This window comes from Heteronotia binoei, chromosome 1 (assembly GCF_032191835.1).
Source record: "Heteronotia binoei isolate CCM8104 ecotype False Entrance Well chromosome 1, APGP_CSIRO_Hbin_v1, whole genome shotgun sequence".
Lineage (NCBI taxonomy): Eukaryota > Metazoa > Chordata > Lepidosauria > Squamata > Gekkonidae > Heteronotia > Heteronotia binoei.
In genome coordinates this window covers 174228172-174254689 of record NC_083223.1, presented here as the reverse complement: position 1 = coordinate 174254689, position 26518 = coordinate 174228172, and the positions used below count along the sequence as shown (strand labels likewise).

Here is a 26518-nt window from a genome sequence, read left to right as displayed (position 1 = left end):
ATGGAGCTAGTAGAAATGTCTCCTACAGCACTTTAACACCCAAGGCACATTTTGAAGCAGCTCATCTTTGTTGAAGCAATTTTTTTTTAACACTAAAAACAAAACAATCAGAAAGGAATTTCTGCGAGCAGGTAAGCCACAACATAATTCTGGCCATGCTTTCTTGATATGTTATTTAAATACCTTGCCTGCTGCAACTTTTGCCAGAAGTGAAGCAAGGGAATGACCCTTGCTATTCTGAGGCTTTAGAGATGGTATCCTTACAACAGGCCATATTCCACCATTGCAAATCTCTTCAGTTCCTCGGTCATTCACAGCTTTCACGTGGATTAAAAATGAACGGTATTTGCCACCTGCCATCCCTAGAAGGAAACACACAAAGTGTAAAAACAAACCCTTTAACCTATTTTATATGCGTTTCTAAATATACTATTCAACACTTCACTTCTGAGATAACTCTCAAAAAGACATTTTAGTCTTGTTCTAGGTCATCTCAAGCATGCAGATGTGTATCCATTACATTCTAAAAGAAATTAACATTTTGCAGTTTCATTTCAAAATATTCCAGGAAGATTTTACCTTTAACAAGCTTTGGACTTGTTAGAGTCAACATTCCAGCATGCCCTGAAAGATCAAGTCCAGTAGCCAACCATACTGGACCACAAAGAATATCTTCTTTATGATCCTCTAAGAAGGAACATAATCGAAGACCTTTAAAAAAAAGTTTGAAAAAGTAAAACTGCATTGGCCATTCACAAATGTTCATAAAGTTAACCTGTTCAAAGAGGTCCATGACACTGAATTAACGGCAAAGCATTGCATCGTTTATAGAATTATGGTTTCCAAACCCTACATATATCCAAGCTGCAAAAAAATTAAACAGAAGCTAGTGGGTTGGATCCAAACTAAATTTTTTAATAAGGGAAGTGGCGGGGTAATTTCCACCAATTCCCTCTAATGCTGCAGACCCCAATCTGTGGTCATGCTGTTCCCAAGGTTCTCCTAGCTCTAGAAGGAGCCAGGAGAGGAAGGCTGCTTTCAGAACTGACATGCAAGGCAGGACTGGTGAACAGAAGTTACTTTGTGCCATGCAAGCAAGTGAATCCTTTCCCCCCTCAATTTTTTTAATGGAAGATACAAAAATATAGGGCTTTACACAATTGGTACACTCTAGCTATCCAGATTCCCCGTAACGAAGCTCTTTGGCCACCATTCTGTAAACCTGGAGCACTCAGAATGATCAGAACCAATAGGAGAAGGAACCCACTGAAGCAGCTACAATGATTTTTAGCCTGTTGGTGGAATTAGGACAATCCCAGGTGCAATGGCCAGCATCTCAGTGTCTTTTTCCCACAGACATTAGTGAAGGCAAAACCACACTGAACAGCTCAGCACATTTCCTGGAAGTGGAACTCTTGTCTTTTGGCACTGCCTATTTTTTTTAAGCTGGTATAACCTCTCTATTTAAAAAGGCTTCAGGTCCTCTGAAAACATAATGATTTCTAATGCATTATCTTTGGCTTTAGCTGTTTGTGGTATAAATCCTATCATAGGTTAAAGGAAGTTCCTCCAACCTAAGGATCCTTCCCCCATCTTCTGTTGGAGGAAGGCTTCAAACACGGCTCAGTAGAGCAGCAGGATATATGGCAGTGTTTCCATTAATGAGTTTGTTTTTATTTAATGAAATTGTTATATATGCCACTTTTGGAACAGAGTATTGGGCTAACAAGTGAGATGCAGGTTTCAGGAGTGAAAGTGAATGAGAGAAATACCAGAACAGTTACGTAGCAGCAGTTTACCTCCCCCCCCCCCCCAAAAAAAAAAGTGTCTCAATTCTGTCTACAACTGCTACTAAAACATTTACTTACAAATACCAGCTGTAAGACTTTTAGGTGGCAAATGCATTTTAAAGGAATGCTGTTCTTCAGCATAACTTACACTGCGATTCTTCTACATCCATATTTTGCATTTCTTCATTTAGATAATCTAATCCTGGTTTTCCATTTCTCACCATTTCAACATTATGAGCCGGAGATAGAGGAAAAGTTATCTGCCTATCTACAGCTGCTTCTGTGGAATTCAAAAACACATTTTTCACTTGTCTTTAAAACTCTTAAATTGCAGTTTCTTGATAATATTAAAACAAAGTATTTTCTATATAATTTTATTCCACAACACTGTTTAGAGATACTATATAAATACAAGCAGTTTACTTTTTGAGACCTGCTCCTGTATGACTGATAACTAAGACAGCCAGGATTTTTAAAAAGCTTGTTGAATTCTTGGGCACAATAATAAAATGCTTAGGACCAAGTATTCATTTGTATCTGTGCAGAGACTGGAAGATGGGAGAGGCACATTTTAAGTGCCTAAGTAATAAATGCTCAGGGATGCTCTTAAGTGTTGCTATCTTTACTTCCTTCCCCTCTCCATCGTCAGGCATCACTATTCCAGGTTAGAAAGTGTTACATGAAATCAGTATATGGTTCATTCTCTCTTCCACTCCTAGAAATCTTTATTGCTAGGAGGAATATAAGCAGGTATACAACTTCCAGTGCTACAGAGGCTGTGATCTGTTGCCAGTACCAATTATGGCAGCAAAGCAGCTGCCTGCAACCAATTATTTGCCAAAAATTATGACAGTAAAAGCCAAACGGCCAAACTGCTTTTCACTTTACCTACCAAATTCAGCTGTATTTTTTTTTACATTTTACAAATGTCTTCATAGGCACAATGGCCATTAAGACAGGTACAAGTTGTAAACAGCTAATAGCTAAAAATATAATTGGAATGGGGTTCTATCATTCAGAGCAGCAAATCAAACTTCATCAGCATTTGTCTCACCGTTTAATTCGCTCACTCATATAAATGAAAAAATTATACCATAATACCATTCAAGAGAAACACTGATGCCTTTTTAGCTGCTTATTACTAAACTTGGTTCTACCATGTTTGTTTCTAAAACAGATCAGCTTTACTTAGTCAACATAAAACTTTCTACAGTACATTCCAACAACAAAGTATTTTCTCAAATTTAAGCTCTTGCCTTGGTATTTCCAACACATTAAATTCATTACATACATTTTAGCAACCTTACCTTTAAATACAAAACATTAAAACAGACAATCTGTTCATTCTTGGCTTACCACTGACTTTCCCTAAGCCTGGAGCTTTATTTTTCAATAAAGTCACTTGAATCTGTGGAATGTTTGTGATGTTCGAATTCAAAACAAATTTGAAGTCCACATGTCCAACCATACAGGCTTTGGGCAAAACCAATTCAAAGACATGCTCATCCCAGCTGTTGCTACAAATGGAAAAGGAAAAAAGTCATGTAGACACTGATATTTATCTTTTATTTTATTAAAGCTATTCAAGTTAACTTTTAATAAGTTTTGTTGAAGAGATAAGGAACGAACTATGCAAGCAGCTTTTACCCATACTGCCTGAAATGAATGGGGGAGGGGGAGCTGCAAGCCATTTGGAGCTGTGATTTAAGTCATTCCTGACCAAATCCACCGTCATCTGCCCTGCCCTTTTCTCCCTTTGCTTGTCTTGTTTGTTTCAGTTGTGTACTGACTCTCTAACACTCTAACCCCAAAAGGTCTCAGAGTCAACAGGCCTTGTCTGAGATTGAGAGGGGAAAATTTCACTTTAGTAGCAGTCACTGAAGGAATGGTGAATCTGCTTAAATTGTTTAAATCTGGGCACCCAGTTTTAGTTAAACATTTGTTATTTTTTTCCCTTCATGCCAAGCTGCCTGCCCTGACTTCCCAATGGCATTAAAAATCAACCACCGAGTTAGAGGTTGGGATTTTGTTCTTCCTGTCATTTTTTAAAGTCCACAGTGATGAGTGAGAATACTGAGCAGAACACTGAGAGGTCACTTCTACTGTTTGTATTGAGACTAATTGAGGCCATGCAAAAGCTGGGCAGAAGCAAAAAATGAACACCCAATATCATTCAGTCTAGTACCTCATTTGTCACCAACCACATTGCTCTAACTTGGCTGTGTAAAGGAATGCATGTCTATGTCTGAGCATGTGCAGAATGCCTTTTCATCACAAACAAAGTTCCTGTCCTCAACACACACACTATACCACAGGTTTCAGGCTAAAAGACTGAAGAGGCATAATGCTCAGGAGGTTTAAACTCCAGAACCTCTCCCTATAGAAAAGAAATTCTCTCCTGGAAAAGTATACTCAATGTGTACTAGAGCATAATACTCGGGCAGCCTTAAGCCTCACCACTTCTCAGCAACATGTGGAAACACTATTATTAATCCAGATACTCAATGAGACATTTCCAAGCCCCAGACCATGACATCACTGGACTTCACCCATGACATCTGCTCAGCCTCAGAGTTTAAGATAATAGGGGTCTGGAAACCCTAGCCTTCTCTGTCCCAAGCGTACTCACATCCCCATAACATTAAATCTCTGGCTATGGATCTTGGTACAATCCATTCTCAGTATTTTGCCACCTCATTCTGCTGCATGTGTAGATCAGACCTAATAAATGGAAAAAGCATACTACAGTTTCATCTGTAAAAAGGACCCAAGACTATCTTCCCTTACACTGAGCTTTATAGATCTGTGAAATAGCCTCAGTTCTCTGCGGACTAACAGCCAAGTGTGAGAAACAATGGAACCTTCTCAGACAAAATGCCACCTGGTGCTACTAAGAGAATTTGGGAACCAGGAGTCTTCCTCATTAGCAGTAGGTTTGCAATACAGGGTGTGGGAGATGCTATTTTTAAACATATTAAGAAATCTGTTAGCTCAGGTATTATATTCCACCCGCTGACTTTTCACCTGTCTGTCTGTAATTTCCACGTCCGAGTATGCTGGGCTGCATCCCCATGATGCTGCTGATGTAAGTGTTGTGGGTGCCGCCTTTGCTGTTGCTCTTGTTGGACCTCAACCCAGCATGGAGGAACGGTGGCAGAAAATCGTGGTGTCAAAGTCTCAAAACGAGTCAGTTCTACTAAAGATGTCAAGGTTTCAAGGGAAAATGGCTGGTCCACCAGAAGATCAACTCCTGATTTAGAATTGAAGGGAAAAGAAATTCAGTGTATACTAGGCCAACATATAATAAGCATGAGGATATGTAACATGGTTGCCCTTTCAAGATACAGTTGATGCTGTGGCCTAGTTATACTAGGACACACAAAACCCAAATCTGAGTATAGCATGATTTTGTGCATTAGAGATTATATGAAGCCCTCAACTTTGTATCACAACTCGCAACTGTATTTTAAATCACAACTGTATTTTAGCAGGACAGTAAATTCTGAATCCTAAATAAATGTATGTAATATAAATTAGTTTATTCAGATTACAAAACACTCACTTGGCATTTGCTATGCAAATACACAAGCATTCTTAGCTTAATGCTAAGTGATACATCAAAAGCATGTTCAGAATAAGACCATTTGCCAAACAGGTATTAGACATTTACCTGTAATGCCTGGACTGGAAGGATTAGATAAAGGCTTGGTGCCTTCAGCTAACTGCTCTGCCACTTTAGAGAGAGATGCATCCACAAGTATATCAGCCTCATCTACATCATCACAAGTCCCTCCAATCTGGAGGAAATGAAGTTCTCCACCTAAGAATAGTTGAGAATTCAAGAACAAGTTCAGAAAAGTCCAAGTTAAATAGTAATAGCTTTTTGTCAAAGAAATAATGATAATTCCCTTTCTTAAGGCACCTGGTTAGTGCATTCATAGTATGTGTATTAGGTCAAAGCTAGTGAAGGAAACTAGGTTAGGTGAATTTTTAAAGGATTAGTAAAATTCATGAATACATGCTTTCAAACCTGTGAGATCAGAAGACATACTTCCAATTGTAGCTATTGTAGGCAAACAGCAAGGAACACTGCCATCAGGCTATCACTTCTGAACATTCCAAAGGCATTCAATTGGCCACAATTCTAAACTAATGCTCACAGTGAACAGGACTGAACCAATACATCAGTCTCTGTTCAAAGTTACTTCAAAGAATACAGACCATAGCTCCTTTGCAGCCTATGAGCTCTTAAAATTCTTGCTGATTGACTACAAGACTCAAAATAACCATCTGTCAGTGAATTGTATTGAGACCCCAGTCACTTGTGCAATCATTATCAGCACAGCTTTAGCAGCTACGTGTGGTGGCTCAGTAGAATAGAGCTTTCCAAGTTATTATAATCTTCATAGGGAAGATATTCTCTCCCTGATCACCTTAGAGGCCCTTTTTGTACCTCCTTTGGCTCTATAGCAGGGGTGTAAAACATGCGGCCCAGGGGTCAAATCAGGCCCTTAGAGGGCTCCTATCAGGCCCCTGAGCAACTGGCTGTCATCTGTCTCTCATGCTTCATTCTGCATAACAGCTTGCTTTGCAAGGCTTGCTCAATTGTGCAGGAGCTATAGAGCAAATACTCTATTTTCTCACTTGGCTGAAACTCCTCCCTTGGGAGGAAGTGGGAAGGGAGAGCTTGTCTTTGCCAGGCTCTCTCAATTGCACAGCAGAGCTAACAGAGCCAAGCCTCTCTTCCTTCTATTGACTGAGACTCCTCCTGCTCATGGTCCCCTGTGGAAGGAAGGAAAGAGCCAGAGCTTCCATCGCCCAGTTCCCTGGATCCCATAGGAGAGATACAAAGAAAGCACCTTTAAGACCAACGAATGCTAATGTTTTAAGTAGGTTTAAAGTTTTTTTAAAAAAAATTATGTTTGTCTGTGTCCTTTATAAAGTTCATATCTCTGCTACCTAATCTCATATAGGTACACACATGGCCCGGCCCAATAAGGTCTCATTTGTGTCAGATCTGGCCCTCAGAACAAATGAATTTGGCACCCCTGCTCTATAGTATCCCTTAGCTTCAGCTAATGTTATTATAGAGCTGGGGAGGGGAACAAAAGGAAAGGAAGGAGGGTTCAACAGGCTACTTGAATTTTGTCAGGAGAGTACTTCTAGATAGAACTCTCTTCCAGTGCTAGGAAGTCTACTGCTAGGTATTCTAGTAGGACTTTCACCCAGGTTGCATTTTAATTCAGTGGGTTGAAGCAACATCTCCCTAGAAATTCCAGAACATAATTCAAGTTCTTGCATTAAGACATCCTACAGTTTATACACACTGACATACACTAATACAATAACTATTAAAAATGATTTCAGAACCATGAAAAACACACTGGATTTGATTCTGAGTACAGACCCTTAAATTCAAAATTAATCCAAATTCGGAATATCAACTATCAATTTAGATTTGAAACACAACCTAGATGCTGGCCAGAATCCAAATGAGCCTGTGTGTGCTCAAATCTCTTGAGCATGTGTGTAGTGAATCTAGGTGCTTATTTATTCTGGTCTATGGCAATCTGACACCTCAGGCAGACCCATTCCAGAGTATGTCCCTGACATATTCCCAGATGTGTGTGTGTGTGGGGGGGGGGGGAGTAATGAAAAGCCATCATGCTCAAAAGGGCACAACAGATGGCACAGCATTTCAAAAATCCATTTACCATCATTTTACCATCAGTGAAATTTTAGATTCAGTCCAAGTGAATTGAATTTACACTGTGATCAGTTTAGATCATAGTTTCTACTTCTCAGACATTTATTAAATGCAAGCCAACCAGAACAGAATAAGCAATATTTGCACCCTCTCCAAATTTCAGTGCATCATAAATGCTAATAAAACAATTAGTAAAAACTTTACAGGGGGGATAGATCATAGAAACTATCTGATAAAAAACAAGTCAGTTCAAGGTTTTATGAAGCTTAAGGCTTTATAACTGCCTATTTTAATACTATTCTGTTAACATTACCAAAGTGTGGAGTATTGCAACTAATAGTTACACACTCACATTTTCATTGTATATTTAAACGCTAAGCACATGGCATGCATATAAAGAATACAACTGGCAGAAATGTAATTTACACATTCACACTTAATATGTTATACATATGTTTTAAAAGATATAACTTCAAGACAGCTCAAACCATACAACACAGTACCATCTTTGCTGACACCTTCAAAACTGTATTTGCAAAAGCTCTACAGAAGTCAACAGCAGATCTTCTGAAATATTGAATTACAGATACCCAGTCTCTACCTCCCCTTGCACCATCCAAATCCAACTCAACCATCATATGAAAACAAATAATTTGATTCATGCAGATGCATGGGCCCTTGGAATCGTGCCTTCATAGCCTCCCCTCAGCTGCCCTGGTCTCCATTTTTCCCACTGCATTTTGCCTTGCCTTCCTAATCACTTTTTCATTTGTAAAAAAAAAAAGAACCACCACCTCCTGAAGGCTTTCTATATGATGGTTCTATATATAGTTGTGAAAAACAAAACCCTAAAGGTTTTCTATATGATTGTTGTTGGAATATTGTTGTTTAAAAGTACCAAGATCTGAAAAATACACATGCATACAATCACTTGTGTGTGCTAAATCACATGCAATCAGAGATATTTTCCCCAGATAATGTGTATTTTAAAGGGAATCAAGCAACCCATACTTGCATGTGCCCTTGTTCCTTGGCACAGTATAAAATACATGTGTATCAGTGGCCAGACACAAAACTAACAGCAGCCCTTTTCCTTGGTATATTAACTCCTCTGGATTTCCAGGAAATACCAGGAAAAACCTGTAAAACCTGATAGTTACCAGCATTCTCTCTTATTTCCCCCTACACACACACCCCAGGTAATGGCCAACCCAGTAAATTAGCTATTTAGCAAACAAGAAATTTAATTCTGAGTTACTTTATTTGGAACTTTAGTTTCCTTGAGTAATCCCTTGCACATTTTCCTAAAGGCCAAGAAATGAATGAAAATGGGAGGGAGGGGAACCAGACAGCTGCACATGCACAGTGTCATTCTTACATTATGGATTGGGTTCTAATGAAAATTAGCACAAACAATGGTTTGACATGTCAAAATTCAGCCTTATCCTTTTTAAGGATGACTAACATCGAAAGGAACGTTCTAGTGCCTATAAGAAGTACTTTAACATTAAAGATAACTTATGTTACTTTAATGTACTTTAAAGGATACACTGCAAGCACATTATATACTGAATTTCTACTTTACAAGTTTGACTGCAGAATTCAACAAACTTCTTACCTTTGGTGCATGCACAAAGTCTATCAGTGCCTGAACAGTATATTACAGACACAAATTTATCTGGTTCATCAGTTCCTTCCTTTTTAGGTGGCTCCACTTTGGCCAGAATTTCAAAGTTTGAAAGATCTAGTATTTTTACAAATCCTCCCTGAGTGGTTATTACCAGATGCCCAAGAGTGGAGATTTCTGATCTTTTTTCTCTCTCACTGCCATCCTTAGAAGTTATTTGTATTTCCTCTGCAGGCTCCTCACAGTCATCTTCTCGGTTATCCAATATGTCTGGTGGGAGCAAAATCATTGAGGTAATGGCGTCCTGGGGGTCTTTGATATGCTGAATTTTTACAGGTTCTTCTTCTAGAGTCACAATCCTAGTGGCATAGTTCATTTTGTAAAGGACCAAGTAACCACCACTAGCACTCCGCTGTTCTGGTTGAATTATTAAAGGCATCTGCACATCTGCTGGTGACTCATGCTGGATCATACTGATATTTGCGCCATTCACAACAGCAAGGCTAGAATCTAGCTCCCCCTTCCTTCGATTACATAGTGCCGAGTTTAATTTATTTAAATTATTCAAGGCCTCTACTTGATTTATTGCACTCAGGGATTCAACAGGGCATGCCCGCAGTCCTATCAACAAATGAACTCCATCTGCACAAGGAGTGATTGAATCTACACAAAGGTTCTCCTCCTCTGCAAACTTTGGCAGTCTTAGGCACTGAACCAAAGTTCCAGGCTTGGGAACCATAGAGTTCCACTTGTCAGAGTCTGGAGAAGTTAGGCTAGCTGTTGCATCTGCAAACTGCTGAATGTAAGTCACAGGGGGATCTTGTAACAGCAGCTGCTCCTGACTATCCAGCTCCATCTCTATGATCTGTGGAACTGTAAAACCATCATCATGTAAACTTTTACTCATGATATTGTTCATCTGTGAAAAGATTTTTCCTGCTTTTTCATCGGATTCCTTAATGCTGTACAGCAGCAATATAGGTAAAGTCCTCCTTACCAGAGGAGAATTCAGTTCTGAATTAGTACAGGATTCATTGTCAGTTGATCCCTGGTCTGACACACTGCCCCCTTGAGTCCTGCTTAAATCATCCAATGACCTCTGAGAATGACTACTAACAGGGGAGGTAGCAGGTGATTTGTATGTTAATAAACCTCCAGCTAACAAACAAGGAAAGGGAATGTTATGATGTTCCAGATGCTTTTCCTTCATCTTTTCACTCTTACAGTTGGCTAGGCAAGGATTTGCCCCAAGTTCTTCTAAATCTTTCACCGTATCTTCAAGTACATTTGCAACTATTTCCCACTGAAGCTTTTCTGGCTGCTGAAGAATGCTGAGCGCTGTTACATCAAGGCTCACTTCCATGGTTTCCTTTTGTGATGTATGTCCTTTAGAGTAAAGCAAATAGCATTAGAAAAATAAGCCTCATCAAAAGTTCTTCAAATGAAACTGACAGTTTCAACCAAGTAATAACATATTCTAAGAAATTCAGGAAAAATAGCATTTTTATTTTTTAAACATCTGTCTTTCCTGCCATGGAGGTTTTCAAAGGCAGCTAACATCATTCAATAACCTGAATTAGACCTCATTCTCTTAAAGCCTTCTCCAAGCATACACCTGTCATCTGCTATCCTCCTCCACTTCACCCTCCCCCCCCACAATATGGCTGCAATGAAAACTGACAGATACAAAGGAGGCTTTTCCCTACTGAAATGTGCCCTTTTCCTTTACCAAGTGAATGCTAGATCCCTGACAAGCATACTGGTACCTTCCATCTAATAGTGAACTGTGCCTAAATCTGCATATACTTAAATCCATGTGACAGGATCACCTTGATATAAAGGAGACTTTTCTCCAAATGTGAGGTATCACTCAGGTTTTCAGAAAAATCTGAAAACAGGGTGCAGTGGAGGGGAGTTTTAAATTCCCCAACACAGAGGGGTGTGTCTGCACATGTGCACAGACAATGCAGCTCCATTGGAGCTGTTGCCTCATGGCAGAGGCATTCGGCACTACAAGTAGAAAGGGAGAGCTATGGGCCCAGCAGCCAGGAAGCAGGCAGAAGGTTGGGAGGTGTGAGGCACAAGGCAGCGCCATTGGAAACCCACCCCATCTTACAAGGTGGCAAGGGAGAGGACAGCCAGATGGGAAGAGGAAGGTGGAGCAATCCAAGGTGAAGGACAGCTGAGTGAGGGGGCTCCAAAGCTGCCACTCTCTCTAACCCTCCCTTTGGCTACTGAGAAGGCCAGGCAGTGGAGTGGAGTGGGGGGAGGGAGAAGACCATCCCTCCCGAACTGCCTAAGTGTAAGCTGCTCATTAGCTTGACTCATGCTTCTCCACTCACTCACTGACTCTCAGAGTTGAAAGGAGGTGCAGTGAAGGCCAATGAAAGGAGAAGAGGCAGCTGCAGGATGGAAAGAGAGAACGGGGGGGGGGGGGTAATTTGGGAATAGAACAAAAAGTGTGTGTGTGAGAGAGAGAAAGAGAAGACACTGGAGGACAGAGCAAGAGAAGAATGGTGGGGGTCAGAATGAGAAAGACTCACAGGATGAGAGAAAGTGAGAGGGGGAGAGGAAAGGAAGTGGAGGAAATGGGATAGATGCTCCTGCAAGTTACTTGTAGGTCCCCACTTTTGATATATATTTGCAAGCATAGCTGGTCATATTCACATTATATTTTAGATATATATTTAAAATTGTGCAGCAGCCTTTCTAAAAACATAACATCTTCCTAAAAACAAACACCTTAATGATTAGGAAAAGGTGAAATTGCCTAGATTTATATGATTACTCACAATGTACCTGGTTAAAGGACACTTTATTTCCTTTTCTTTCTCTCACACACAATTGACTGTAGTTCAGCTCTCAGCCCCACCAGTGCTGTTCTGAGAATAAAATCAAGCTCAGCCACTTGTTTCTGTGCTGAGAGGCAGCTATGCTCTTTACCCCAAAACAGCAAGCATGTACAGTGCTGCTTCATGCAAAGTCAATACACAAAAGTGATGGTGAAAGGGCAACTTATTAGCGGCCCCACAACAGAATTAGGTGGTATAAGGAGCAGCTTCAGTCACTTGTTTAAGAGATCTGGATGTCAAACTGGGTCAGGCACAAAAAAGTACTTTTTCAAACACACAATGAATAAATAGAAAACAATCTACTCAGCTATGATAAGCATTATCCATATTTTAAGTCCTGTATACAGCCATTTCCCAATATATTAATATGCCACAATCCTGCATGCAAATATACTATAGCTTTAATCTTTCTAATGGGGGAGGAAGAGAGAAACTCACAGATGGCTAGCACAGAATAAAGGATTGTCCCATTTCCAATGGGAATAGGGGATTAGGAAAACTGAATATGCTCCTGTAAATCCAATTCTTCCCTCCCCATTTCCCCTCAAAAATTTCATGGGTCCCAATATCTTAAACATAATTCCAAAATATTTTTAAAGACTTAAGAGTGTGCCTGTAAGCCTACTTGTTCATTTGATCAAGTATCTTTTAATCCTCATTAAAGACTTTGTTATCAACATTCTATGCCAAAAATATGCTCCTACCAGTCACTGATTCTGATCTGGAATGCTCTTCACTGTCTGAATCTTCCAGTAAATCATCACTAAAGTTAAGACAAACAGTATAAAGATGGTGAATGTAAGGCAATAATTTAATGTAATCAAGAATGTATTTGGCACTTAATAAATGCTTCCTCCATTTATTCCATGACAATTTTACTTCCTTCAGTATCCCCCTCCCCTAAAAAAAGCCATTCAGTTTTTATGAGGAATTACAAAGTCACCACCAGTGAAGAATCCAAAATGGCTGAAAAGGTAGAAAAAATGAGTGGCAATGGGAAATATAGTAATTTGAACAACCATGGGTAAGAGCTTAAATTTAAAAGAACTAAAATTAATGCCAGCTGTTGGTGAGTCAGTGCAGTCTTGTCATTAGATGTTCTGCAGCTTGGATTCAATCTCATACTTTGAGTCTTCCCCCTCCTCCCTCTCCTTGCCTTAACTTCCTCTCTGTAAAGGAGGAAGTTTGGGTGCCAGTCTGGGTTCCGACCAGGCCATGGGACGGAGACGGTGCTGGTCGCCTTGGTAGATGACCTTCAGCGGCAACTGGATCGGGGCGGCGCTGCGGTACTGATGTTACTAGACCTGTCGGCGGCATTTGACACAGTCGACCATCAGTTGCTAAAGCGCCGCCTCGCCGACATAGGAGTTGGGGGGTTGGCCTTGCAATGGCTTTCCTCCTTCCTCTCAGGTCGGGGACAAAGGGTGGCTATTGGGGGTGAGCATTCCCAGAGGCACACACTTGATTGTGGGGTGCCTCAGGGAGCAGTTCTCTCCCCAATGCTGTTTAACATTTATATGCGCCCCCTTGCCCAGATTGTCCGGAGGTTTGGGGTGGGTTGCCATCAATATGCAGATGACACCTAGCTCTATCTGCTAATGGATGGCCGGCCCGGCTCCGCCCCAGGGAACCTAGATCGGGCTCTGCAGGCTGTAGTGACGTGGCTCAGATTGAGTGGGCTGAAGTTGAACCCAGCGAAGACAGAGGTCCTTTGTGTGGGTCGTGGCGCCCTAGGAGGGGAAATAGCTCTCCCAACTTTCGACGGCGCACCATTGAAACCAGTGCACCAGGTAAAGAGTTTGGGCGTTTTACTGGAGCCTTCATTATCAATGGAGGCCCAGATAGCAGCCACTGCCAAGTCAGCATTCTTCCACCTGAAGCGGGCAAGGCAGTTGGCCCCCTTCCTGGAACGCCGTGACCTCGCAACAGTGATCCATGCAACGGTCACCTCAAGATTGGACTACTGTAATGCCCTCTACTTGGGGCTACCTCTGTACCGGACCCGGAAGTTGCAGCTGGTGCAGAACGCGTCGGCCAGGCTACTATTGGGGCTCTCGAAATGGGAGCACATACGGCCGGGGCTGCGCGGACTGCACTGGCTGCCAATCACCTACTGAGTCCAGTACAAAGTGTTGGTTATTACCTTTAAAGCCCTATATGGCCGAGGACCAGCCTACCTAAGGGACCGTCTCTCCCCATATGAACCCCAGAGAGCACTGAGGTCAGTGGGTAAAAATAAAATGACCACCCCTGGGCCGAGAGAGGTCAAACTCCAAAACACCAGAGCACGGGCCTTTTCAGCCGCGGCTCCTGCACTGTGGAACCAGCTTCCGGAGGAAGTGCGGGCCCTGCGGAACCTTGACCAGTTCTGCAGGGCCTGCAAGACCGCCCTTTTCAGACAAGCCTATGCTGATATCGACTGCTGAGTTGCTAGGAATAAAAGAACCGCTATCTATAATACTACCATGGAACTATCTAAACTGGCAGAACCAGCGCCAGAACAGTTTTATTGCTGCCAGATACATTTAATGTAACTTAAATTATGTATTTTAACTCAGTTAACTGGTTTTTATGTTTAATTTTTTAACTGTTAAATTTAAAGTTTTACCTATTTATGTTAATGTATGGAATGTTGTTAGCCACCCTGAGCCGCCTTGGCGGGGAGGGCGGGATACAAATAAAATCTATTATTATTATGTAAAATGGCAGCAGCAGCAACTTCACACAGACGGTTATTGCAAAATCAAATTCAATACAACGGTAAAATCACTTTCCCAAGTTAAAATGTTGCACAAGCAGTGCATTTAATTTGTAATATGAATGCAGAAAAAACAAATATTTTTTAACATTTGAGAGTTCTCAAAATTCCCTACCCAACCACTGTTTTGCCAAGAACTGTCACAACCCTTCTTCAAAACTATTCCATCTTTATATAATAAAAGTTTTACCACCCAATGTCAACTCCTCTTCTAAATACAAAAGGCAGAAATTAATGTGATATACCCACATAAATAACTGTTCTGGAAATGACATGTGAAGTCTTATCTATTTTAATTTGACAAACTACTATTACTGATTGTACTGAGCATTCTTTCATTTTGCACAAATGATTTCTAGAATGAGTGTTTGGAAACTATGGCCTATGACACAAACCCTACTTTTCAAGTAATGAAAAATAATCCAAAAATTGAACTTAAAATGTTTTCCTTTTATCAGTGAAAACAGTAAAACAAGACTTACAGCATAACTCTAAATAGAGTTCCACCCTTTTAAATCCACAGAAGTGAATTAATTTAGAAGGGTGTAACTCTGTTTAGGACTGCACTTTTACTGTACCTCAGAGAGTGCTGGGCACTGATCGTGATGGACAAAGAGAATTTTAAAAAATGTTCAAGGAAGGATTTTGCTGGAGAAAGGGGTGGACCCCCACACAGGTCTCTTTGCAAGAGACCTATTAACAATGAGCACATAGAGGGTTAAATTTAGTTATAGGGGAAGTAAACATCTGGGATTACCTTTATCTTTAAAGATCTGGTGACAATGTGGGAAGTACAAAAAGGAGCAAAATCACAAGAGATTAGTACTACAGAGATTGGAGGGAAAAAATTCGCTGGGTTTTCTTATTTCAAATATTATCCCTACCTACAAATGCCAAATGTGTATTGCTATAGAAGTCTTTCTGCCTACATTTTCCCTTTTCCTTTACAACTGATAGCCCTCCCTTCAGTAAACAGGAATCAAATATATATTTGTAAGCAACATGTCACTGTTCCATGACCCACAATCACTTTTGTTAGGAGCAAACAAATAAAACACTATTCAAATAAAATGTGAAACATTCTAGCATTTCCAATGTTAAGAGGAAGCTTTGTGAGTATACCTGTCTCCTTCTAATTTTGGTATATCTGAACAGCTAGATGAATCTTCTATCCAAGCTAGCGTTGGCCTCCTTGAATCAACCCCTGAGCTCTGCTCACCAGACAAAACAAGCTGCTGCACGATCACTGGATCATAAGCATTGATCTCAAACTTTAAGTGCACCTAAACAAATAAAAACATACTTCAATTTTGAAAGAAATTCACATTTAGCACAAGCAGCACCTTTGATCTTAAAAGATGAAGTACCTTCATAAGTTTTGATACATCCCATATGCAGATCTTTCCTCGTTTTGTTGCAGCAGCTAAAAAGTGAGGGCAACTTCCAGATCCAAAGCAGACTATTCTGTCTGTGCCATCTGTACAGGGAAACTGTGCGGGACTTGTTGCCAGCGTGACTGAGAGGGGCACATTCTGTGTATGTTCACCTTTCACAAATGGGCAATTTGGGGAATGTCTCTCATGTTCAGACCTTGAAGGAACAGAAAGGTAAGTGTTTAAATGCAACAGCATTAGCTTCTCTTAGTAAATGTGTTTCTGCAATCACCGACTGGGACCTGGGCCACCTGCAGACTTGATAGGTTGTGAGCAGAAACCTGCCACGCCCTTCCTTCCAAGCCTAGGACCTTGTTCTACCATTAAGCAAATCCCTTTCCTAGAGGTCAAATACCATTTCCAAAGAGCTTTTATTTGGGAACTTTTATATCAATATGCTTAAAAATACAAAATAATACAAAATTAATACAAAATAATACAAAATTATGTGGGGATAGGTTCTGTGCATGACACTAAGAAAGAGGTCTCCTCAAAGGTCTCTGGAGGCACAAGGTGCATGACAACCATCTCCAAGGCTAGCATGTCAATCAGGTCCCCAAGAGGCTAATCAGAAACAACAGTGGCACCAGTTCTTTGCTTAGTTACCCCATAAAAGGTGGGCAGGGTGGGGGGTTTGCTATCAATGGCTCCTGTTATTTCTCAGTCATTCCTGCCCACACCAAAGGAATCAGCAATCCGCAAAATTGTGGCCTGGTGTTTTGTTCCCCCACCCCCACCAAAATTACAGCATATCTCTTTTCTTTCTCCTCCCCTCCCCTTCTAGCTGGTCCCTGCTTTAGAGACAAATTCTGTGGGTTAATCCTAAATTCTTATTTCTGTCTAGCCACTGGAAAAATGATGAAAATATAGTTGCTTCAACAAGAAAGGTAACAGGACAACAATACCCACTGAATGGGACCAAAGCATTTAACTCTGCTCTTAAGTACATCACAGGTTTGGTATCAATCTGTTAGTGAAAAGCTTAAAATGCAAGCCAGGCTGAGTACAGTACATGAAAGGAGAAACTCTCAAGGTAAATGGCAAAGCATCTGTTTGGGCAAGAAAATGTCGCTTTGGATCTGCTCTGATTTGTACTACATCCACAACTGAAAAAATAATGTGATGCCATGATTTCATATTGATAATGTAACTATATTATGTATACAGATACAGAAATGTAACAGTATAAAAATAGCACAGTTGGGACAACCAGAACATAGCCAGGAATAAAGAGAAGACAAAGGAATGCAATATTGAATAATTTGTTTCAAATTTTTTAACTGTTGCCCAGATAAAAGCTCTATGGTCACAACTGATTCTATTAGATACCTGAATGTCTAGAAAAGTATCTCCAGAAAGAATTCAAAAATGTTTGTATTGCGGCATTTTAACAGTTATTCAACTATATTGTGTTTAGTAGGTTTTTTCTAAGCAAGATGCTGTTAAACAGTTTAAAGTTTTTTTCTCGTTTTTCAGTATTGTTACCTGTCTTGAATCCAAAACAAGAGGTTGCAAACACCTTAATTATAACGATACCAAACATCTCTGTGTTAATTTCTTATCTAAAAGAACTTTATACGTAGAACAGAAAGCAGTATAGTTATGCCCTCAAAATTTTATTCTCACCAAGGTTCGTCTGTTGGCTCCCAGCACACCAAGCATACGCTACATGTGAAACACATGGCTCGGTCATCCCCTGATGAAGCAGGCTGTGGAAAAGAGGCAAAATGCTAAGTAGTTATAAGCATTTTTGCTTGGGCTCTGAAAAATCATGTGACTGAAGAAATGACACTTGGCAGCAATGCAAAGTAGTGAGTCTAACATCCGCCAGCTACATGACGTCGTCATGGAGGAGTGGAAGAGGACTCCAGTGGCAACCTGTGAAGCTCTGGTGAACTCTATGCCCAAGAGGGTTAAGGCAGTGCTGGAAAATAATGGTGGCCACACAAAATATTGACACTTTGGGCCCCATTTGGACATTATCACTTAGGGGTGTACTCACTTTTGTTGCCAGCAGTTTAGACATTAATGGCTGGGTGTTGCATAATTTTGAGGGCACAGCACATTTACACTGTTATACAAGCTGTAGGCTCACTACTTTACATTGTAGACAACTGTCATTTCCTCAGGCTTGTCACATGAAAAGATATACTTAAATGTTTACAAAATGTGAGGGGGTGTACTCACTTCTGTGACATACTGTAAGTGACTTGTCCTGCATGAACCAATACGGTATCTTAGAATATACCCAACACTACTCAATGGCTGCATATTACAAGAAACATTACTAGCAGCCTAAGAAGCTTGTCCACTATTATTGATCCTCTCCTTGAGCAACCCAGGAGTTCTGTGAAGCATGTCTTGAAAAATCATTGTTGTAGCATAACACAAGATTTACCTCTCTGACATTCAAATGCAGTACATTAAAAGCTTACGAATAGCATGACAGTTGCCAACAATCTCCTACTTCAAAAACAACAAATGTTTGATACACACAAACTGTTCTTACTTTTTGAAGTTATGCCTACAAGAAATCTCATCCTTGACCTCCACATGAGTTGCTAATTACCCTCTTAAGGCCAGAATGTGAATATTTCACTGTCACCTCTCCCACCTCCAAACATGCATACCATGTGATGTAATCATTTGCCAACAATTTTTGCAAAGGTAAACATATACAGAAGAGTACACATTTGCACAAGTCCACATAACTATTTTACAAAGATAGTATGTTACAATTTTCTTAACAAATAAATTACATTTAATTCAAAACTCTATGAAAAGACCAAAATCTTCCAAAACAAGGCAAAATTCTCTCAATCTCCTTTTTGCTCCTATTAAAGAGACATTTCCACTTCTACAACGCCACCTCTACAAGCTGTTCCAAAAGCAGTTGTGTTTGCTTTTCCCAGGTCTTCCATGAAGACATAACTCCAACTGGCTAGTCCAACATTCAAACTGAGTGGAGGGAGAGAGGACAACTTCTCCCTCTAAATATAAATTCCTTTGTTGAGAAGAACCACCCTCCCCCCATCCAGCTACAAGCATGACTGAATCAGTTCATTTTATGCACCATATCCATAACCTCTTCTAAATAACGATTTTTGCAACTAGAAAACATTGAAATAGATCTTGTCAAATGCCCATACTGCGGTAATCTCTCAAGGAAGAGAGCTGAACAAAGCTAAGATCTCTTTTTCAATCCTTATTGCAAATGAAAGATTATGTATACGAAACACTGATGAGAACAGTTGCATACCCTGCTTTTCTGCCCTGACAAGGGCCATCAAATCAGGTAATATTTTAAAACATACGTGATAAAATCACATTTTACAACCATTAAAATCAAAACCCTTAAAACATTAATCATCATGTATAAAAACATGAAAACAGCAATTAAAACATTTAGATCAACTTTATGGCTATGATCTTTATGACCCTTCAGTCAACAGCAACAAACAGAAGTTAGCCAGAGATACAGCTGAAATTCAGTGGATGAAATAACTGATGGGTGCAGCCACAACAGGGATGTTTGCAACCAAATTCAATTAAAGAAAAGGTGCCACCACAAGATAAAGGTATGGAAGACCTAAACTTCTTAAACACTTAAACTACAGGACAAAGGGAAAACCATTTCTGCAAAGACAAAACCAACAGAAACCCAAATTGCTTCCTATAACATATCTGGATATTCAGCAGAAACAGTGCATTTACATACAATTGCTGATATTTACAATCCACAGAATGTTTTGATTTACCTGATGGTAGAACCCAGCTTGAGCCATAGGATCTGGCTGCGCCCACCTATAACCTACATGAGGCCATGAGGTGAAAGTCTCACGTCTGTTAGCCTCACTATACATTAAGGACCTTCAAGAAAGAAAAATGAACAGAACATATTTCAATTCAGAATCTAACACCAGAAACAAAGATAAAGAGCATGACAGCCAAATAAATTAGGCTATATACTTTATCGGGCATTATGAGGGGTTTTAATTTAGAAGAAAGGCAAAATATAAATATCCTAAATAAAGGTTTCAAAATACTAAAATTCCTTCCATTCAATTTTTTAAAAATCTGATTAAGAAATTATGCACAAATGAAAGACTGTAAAATAATTTTTTCCTGTCAGTATTAATTCTATTTTCCATACCTATCCACTGATCGACCAGGCCCCACACCAAGTTCAGGCCGTGCGCTGGGCAAGAGGTAAGACAATCTATCCATCACAGAAGAGGCTACAGGTAAGGCAGCAATATTTTGATTTATCTTCTTGAGTTCATTGACAATGGCACTGGCGACAGATTTCAATATATGATGAGGGAGATGGAACGTAACTGTTGCCCACTACAGGAGAAAATAAAAACCCAGTCTCTTGTAATATGAACAATTTTTAAAGCACATGTCCCATGGCTATGTATCACTTGCAAAACAATATTTATACCAAAACAAAAAAAGTTACCACCATAGGTTGAGAATATAATATAATATAATATAATATAATATAATATAATATAATATAATATAATATAATATAATATAATATAATATAATTATTTTATTCAATTTTTAGCCCGCCCTTCCTGTAAAACAGGTTCAGGGCGGGTAACATCATAAAAACAGTATAAGACCAGTTTAAAATATATAAAATCTAAAATTAGACAGAAGAAGATGGCAGATTCTGCCTCACAGATGTGACCTATTGTCCAGGTCCAGCAGATCTTGTAGCGCTGGGTTGGAATAAGGGGAGGAGGCTGATAACAAGTGACGCCCACTGCCTCAGCTGAAAGCCTGGTGAAAGAGCTCTGTTTTACAGGCCCTGCGGAATTGAAGCCGATCCCGCAGGGCCCGGATCTCCAGGGGGAGCTCATTCCACCAGGCAGGAGCCAAGGCTGAAAAGGCCCTAGCCCTCGTTGAGGCCAGATGGACGTCTCTGGGGCCGGGTATCACCAGAAGTTGCTGGTTTGCTGATTGTAAGGATCTATGTGGCTCATACAGGGAGAGGCAGTCGCGAAGGTATGCTGGCCCCTGGCTGTATAGGGCTTCAAAGGTAAGTACCAACACCTTGAACCGGATCCAGTCCTCAATGGGTAGCCAGTGCAGTTCACACACCACAGGATGGATTCGTGCCCATACAGGCGACCAAGTCAACATCTGTGCAGCAGCATTCTGCACCAGCTGGAGTTTCTGGAGGAGGGTCAAGGGCAGCCCCATGTAGAGAGAGTTACAATAATCTAGCCTGGAAGTGACCATTGTATGGGTTACTGTGGCCAGGTCGCGGGGGTCGAGATACGGGACCAACTGTCTGACCCGCCTCAGAAAGAAAAAGGCCAATCTGGCAGTGGTGGTAACCTGGGTCTCCATGGTTAGAGGCATCCAGAAATACCCCCCCTTTATTGATATTAATTATTATATTATTTATTATATTTATTATAATTTATTAAATTATGATATAATTTAATCAATGCATGCCATCATCTTTTTTGGTTAGTTATGTGACATGCTTTGTTATTCTTGGGCATAAATAATGCCATACTGTTATACAAACATGTACCAACAAGAGAATCCTCAAAACATGGGAAACTAATCCATTCCAGAAAGACAACTGCTTAAAATTAACTTAATTTAGGCACTTTTAAAAATTAACTTAATTTTAAAGCTTAATCAGATTTTAAGTAAATGCTGATAATGTTTAATGTAGTTTTATTCACTTGTATAATTTAACTCTGAACCATGTTGTTAGCCGCCCTGAGCCTGCTCCGGCGGGGAGGGCGGGATACAAATAAAATTTGTTGTTGTTGTTGTTGTTGTAAAATAACATTATTACAAGATTGTCAGGCAACTCCATAGGTGGATTTAAGCAATAAAAAAACAGATGAACACCAATAACGTCCACAATATCACATCAAACACTCAGAGAAACATGCTAAAAAGTGTCAAGTTCTCCATCCCTTATTTGCTTCTATAAAGCATCAATGCTGAATAACAGATTTGTTGTATATGGCAAAAGAAATTCATAAAAAACTGCCAACAAAGAACTCAGTCAAGTAATAATCCTAATAGCACTGTAATATTTGGAATTTGTTTTACCTTTGCAACTTTATGGTTTGCTGCTGTTTCATGTGAGGTATTTTTTAAGCCATCTTTCAGTTGTGTAAGGAACAAATCATATCCCTCTGTGCTTGACACATCTACCTTTTCTATGCAAGCAGATAACAGTTGTTGAGCCTAAGACATATAAAGTAAGTTATCAGTTTCTCAGAAACCTAAGAAAAGAATCCTAGTTCTATGCTTGTATTTGCTTTACATTTTCTATTTATAACAGGGGTGTCAAACATAAAGCCTGCAGGTCAAAACCAGCCCCTACAGGGCTCCTAATCAGCCTGTGAGCAACTGACTCTCTGCTTCCTGTATTGCAGCTCACTTTTGCTCAGCTCTCTCCTCTCCTGCTTCACAGAGGAAAACCAAGCCTCCCTTTCCTCGGTTAAGTGCTCCTCTTCCTCCTTCTTTGGGGAAGAACGGATGGTGAGGGAAAGAGCCAGGAGGGGGAAGGGAGGGAGGAAGTAGGGAGGGAGGGAGTCCTGTGGCACCTTCAAGACTAATGAAGTTTTATTCAATTTCCAGGTATAAGCTTTCATGTGCAAACACACATGAGACAGAGACATGGGGGTGGGGAAGAAACCTAACTTGCAATATCTTGCAATATTTATTAGTGGAAGGGAGAAAGAATTCAGTAGGGAGGGAGGGAGAGTCCCATGGCACCTTTAAGACAAACAAAGTTTTATTCCAGATATAAGCTTTCGTGTGTACGCACAGTTCTTCAGAGGGAGGAAAGGAGGGGGAGTGAAAGAGCCAGGGGAGGAGAGAGAGGGAGATCCCCTTTTCCAGTTCTAACAGATGGGGGTGGGGGAAGAAACCTAACAGCACAGCTTGCAATCTTTATTAGTGGAAGGGAGCAAGAGTCCAGTAGCGCCTTAACAACTAACAAAATTTGTGGCAGGGCATGAGCTTTTGTGAGTCACTGCTCACTGCTGCAGATGCAGCTAGAATGTGCATCCAACTGACCTTATATCTTGGAGAGTGAACTGATTTCCAACACAAAATGACAACAGCAGGCATTAGTAGCAAGAGAAGAAACCTAGGTCTCCATTGAGTCCAGGAAGATACGGTGTCTTGAGCTTCATTATCAGCTGCAATTCAGCAGCCTTTCTTTTTAATCTCCCTTTGAACTGCTACTCTTAGGTCAGCAGCTGAATGTCCTGGAAAGTCAAAATGTTCCCCCACTTGTTTTAGAATGTTGTGGCTTCTAATAGCAGTAGAAAGATCCAGTAGCACCTTAAAGTATAACAAAATTGGTGGTAGGGTGGTATTGGTGGTAGGCTCACTTCTTTAGGCTTATTTCCATTTAGTCTTTGCATCCTCCTGGACTGAATCCTCCTGGACCAAATTGAGACCTAGGTTTCCTGTTGCATTACCAATGCTGATATCTCCACTCCTCCTACCCCTCTGCAGCAACACAACTACAGAGTTTCCGGGATGACACTTCTGTGCTGCACTCCTTCCAGTCCTGCTTTGGTCCAGGTCACAGGACAAAGACGGTTTTGGTTACCCTCATGGATGACTTCCTGCGACATCTGGATCAGAGCAGCTCAGCAGTGTTCCTGTTTGATACAGTCAACCACCAGCTAATGTCTAGTTGTCTCGCCAATGTGGGGTCTGCCTTACAATGGCTCTCCTCTTTTCCCCACGGTCAAGGACAAAGGCTGGTAATAGGGGAACAATCATCCCGGAGACACCCACTTATATGTGGTGTGCTCCAAGGTGCAGTTCTCTCCCCAATGTTGCTCAACATCTACATGTGCCCCCTTGCCCAGATTGTCAGGATGTATGGGTCGGGATGCCATCAATATGCAGATGACACCCAGCTCAATCTATTAATGGGTGGCTGGTCCGACTGTGCCCTGGATAATTTGAACCTGGCACTACAAGCTGTGGTGTCATGGCTCAGGCTGAGTCGATTGAAGTTGAATCTGACAAAGATGGAGGTTCTCTACATAAGTCACAGCAGCCCAAGAAGCGAAATTCCCTTGCCAGCTTTTGATGGGGTACCAAAGGTCAAGAGCCTGGGAGTGCTACTGGAGCCCTCTCTAACTTCGGAGGCCCAGGTAGCAGTCACTGCCAAAACTTCCTTTTTCCATCTTCAGTGGATACGGCAGATGGTCCCTTACCTTGAGCGTAGCGACTTAGCAATGGTGATCCATGCTACGGTCACTTGAAAATAGATTACTGTAATGCCCTCTACATGGGGCTGCCCTTGATTCAGATCTGGAAGTTGCAGCTGATGCAGAATGCGGCAGCCAGACTGTTGATGGGGCTCCCTCAACAGGAGCACATTCAACCTGTGCTAAAAGGGCTGCACTGGCTGCCTGTTGCGTTCCGAATCCAATTCAAGGTGCTGGTGCTGACCTTTAAAGCCCTATATGGCCTAGGACCTGTCTATCTGTGGGACCGCCTATCCCCACATGTTCCCCAGAGAGCACTGCGCTTGGGAGTTCAAAATCTCCTCTCCATCCCCAGGCCAAAGGAGGCCAGGCTGAGTTCCACCAGGATCAGGGCCTTCTATGTGGCAGCACTAGTTTTATGGAACACCCTCCTGGAGGCTATCAGAGCCCTGTGGGACCTCTCCCAATTCTGCAGGGCCTGCAAAATCAAACTGTTTTGGCTTGCACACAACATCTAAGACAGGAGAGGGCTACCGGTGTGCTTGGACTGACTACTGTTACCAGCGATAATAGTAACATCTCTGAGGGCCACCAACAGTTATTGTGAAATGCTGAAAGAACTCTATGAAAACTCGACTGTTTTATATTGAAGTGTAGCACCACAGTGTTTTATGTTTAATGTTTTGTATTGTTTGTGTCTGTAATGCTGTACTTGTTTTTAGATGCCACTTGGCTGTTAGCTGCCCTAAGACTGTTTGTGGAGAGGGCGGGATATAAATATGATGTAATAAATACTTCATTTATACCTAGCCTTCTCCCCCAAAATGGCTTACACAGGCCTGCTCCCTATGTCATCCTTCCTTTTACCCATATTTTAAAAAACAGGAGTTGCACAGGAAATTGAGTTAATTCAAGCCTATAAAATAGGATAACGGACACAATGAAATAAATCTGAACAATTTACATAGTTTCTAACCTTCATTTGTGGTATGGTCTAATCTACCTTCATCAATAACAACATTTTTAACAATTAATACTTGAAAGCATAGGTCTGCTGCAAGTCATTAAATGTCACAGTCAGAAATATATTTATATGCTAGCCTTTATTATTAATTCTTATGCAGTTTTTTTAATGTTAGTCCATCTTCCTATACACAGCAATGCAAATCATAGTAGTACATCAACAATGAGGCAGGGGGATTCTGGTCCTATCCAATTTACAAACATTCTCCACCTATCACCAGCAGACAATCTTCATTGAACCAAGACTAAGCACACAAATACCTGTTCTAATGTATAAATTACATTCACAGTATATTGACAGGAGCATAACTTGGGAGAGCCATGTTCAAGAACAAAGGAGAAAAGGGCTGTTAAGAAAGGAAAATGTGTTAAAAGTTTCTATATGCCAGTTCTAGAAGTCACCAAGCCAAAATGGGAGAGCTGGAGTACTTGTTGCTTGAAGACAATTTAGAAACTGTGGGTATATCAGAAACATGGTGAAATAGGAAAAAAAAATCAATGAGAATATAGCCATCCCTGGGTATGAACTCTATAGGCAGGACAGCAAGGGATGGGTTGGGGGTGTTGCATTGTACAGCAAAGCAGGCATAGAATAAAACTAGTTAGAAAGCATTAGGGGAATGAACTCTCCAATAGAAGCTATCTGGGTGGAAATTCTGGGGCCTAAAGGTTACTTAAAAGTGCAGGTGTATTTTATTTATTTATTTAATTATTTCCCCCCAGTGTTTGTAGAAATGGAATTAGCAATTTAAGTAATCTTTTTTCTTTGTGTATATGGAGGAATGGCAATAAAACTGTGCTCCCTCTATTTAATTTGATTTTAAAGCTACAAAAAGCTACTAAAAGACCTATGCTTTCCAGTACTACTGCGCACCTATAAAACCATTGAGATTTTTCTTGATATGGAGAAGGAAATAAAGGTGGTGAGAAAAACAGATAATGTTGTGATACTGAGAGACTTCACATTGACTAAGCAAACATGAGCTCAAGTAATGTTGTAGAAATGAGATTACCAGACATTGTAAATGACCGTGCACTGGAATAGCTGGTTACAGCGCCAATGTAAGGGGTAGCGACCTTGGACTTGATTCTGAGTGGAGCTCAGT

At 40.7% G+C, this 26518-nt stretch overlaps 1 protein-coding gene across 2 annotated transcripts in view; it reads right to left on the bottom strand.

Moving 5' to 3' along the window:
- BIRC6 (baculoviral IAP repeat containing 6) overlaps positions 1-26518 on the bottom strand; it is a 224539-nt gene that overhangs the window by 174409 nt on the left and 23612 nt on the right. For both annotated transcript variants that reach the window (XM_060244345.1, XM_060244352.1), the window contains exons 3-16: positions 22258-22395; positions 20321-20514; positions 19926-20037; positions 17794-17876; positions 16102-16324; positions 15857-16017; positions 12681-12739; positions 9116-10510; positions 5461-5610; positions 4815-5040; positions 3147-3307; positions 1939-2070; positions 580-711; positions 184-362 (exon numbers count right to left, since the gene is read on the bottom strand). In XM_060244345.1, coding sequence (XP_060100328.1) covers positions 184-362; positions 580-711; positions 1939-2070; positions 3147-3307; positions 4815-5040; positions 5461-5610; positions 9116-10510; positions 12681-12739; positions 15857-16017; positions 16102-16324; positions 17794-17876; positions 19926-20037; positions 20321-20514; positions 22258-22395 — 3345 coding nt within the window. The remainder of the gene's footprint in view (positions 1-183; positions 363-579; positions 712-1938; positions 2071-3146; positions 3308-4814; positions 5041-5460; positions 5611-9115; positions 10511-12680; positions 12740-15856; positions 16018-16101; positions 16325-17793; positions 17877-19925; positions 20038-20320; positions 20515-22257; positions 22396-26518) is intronic.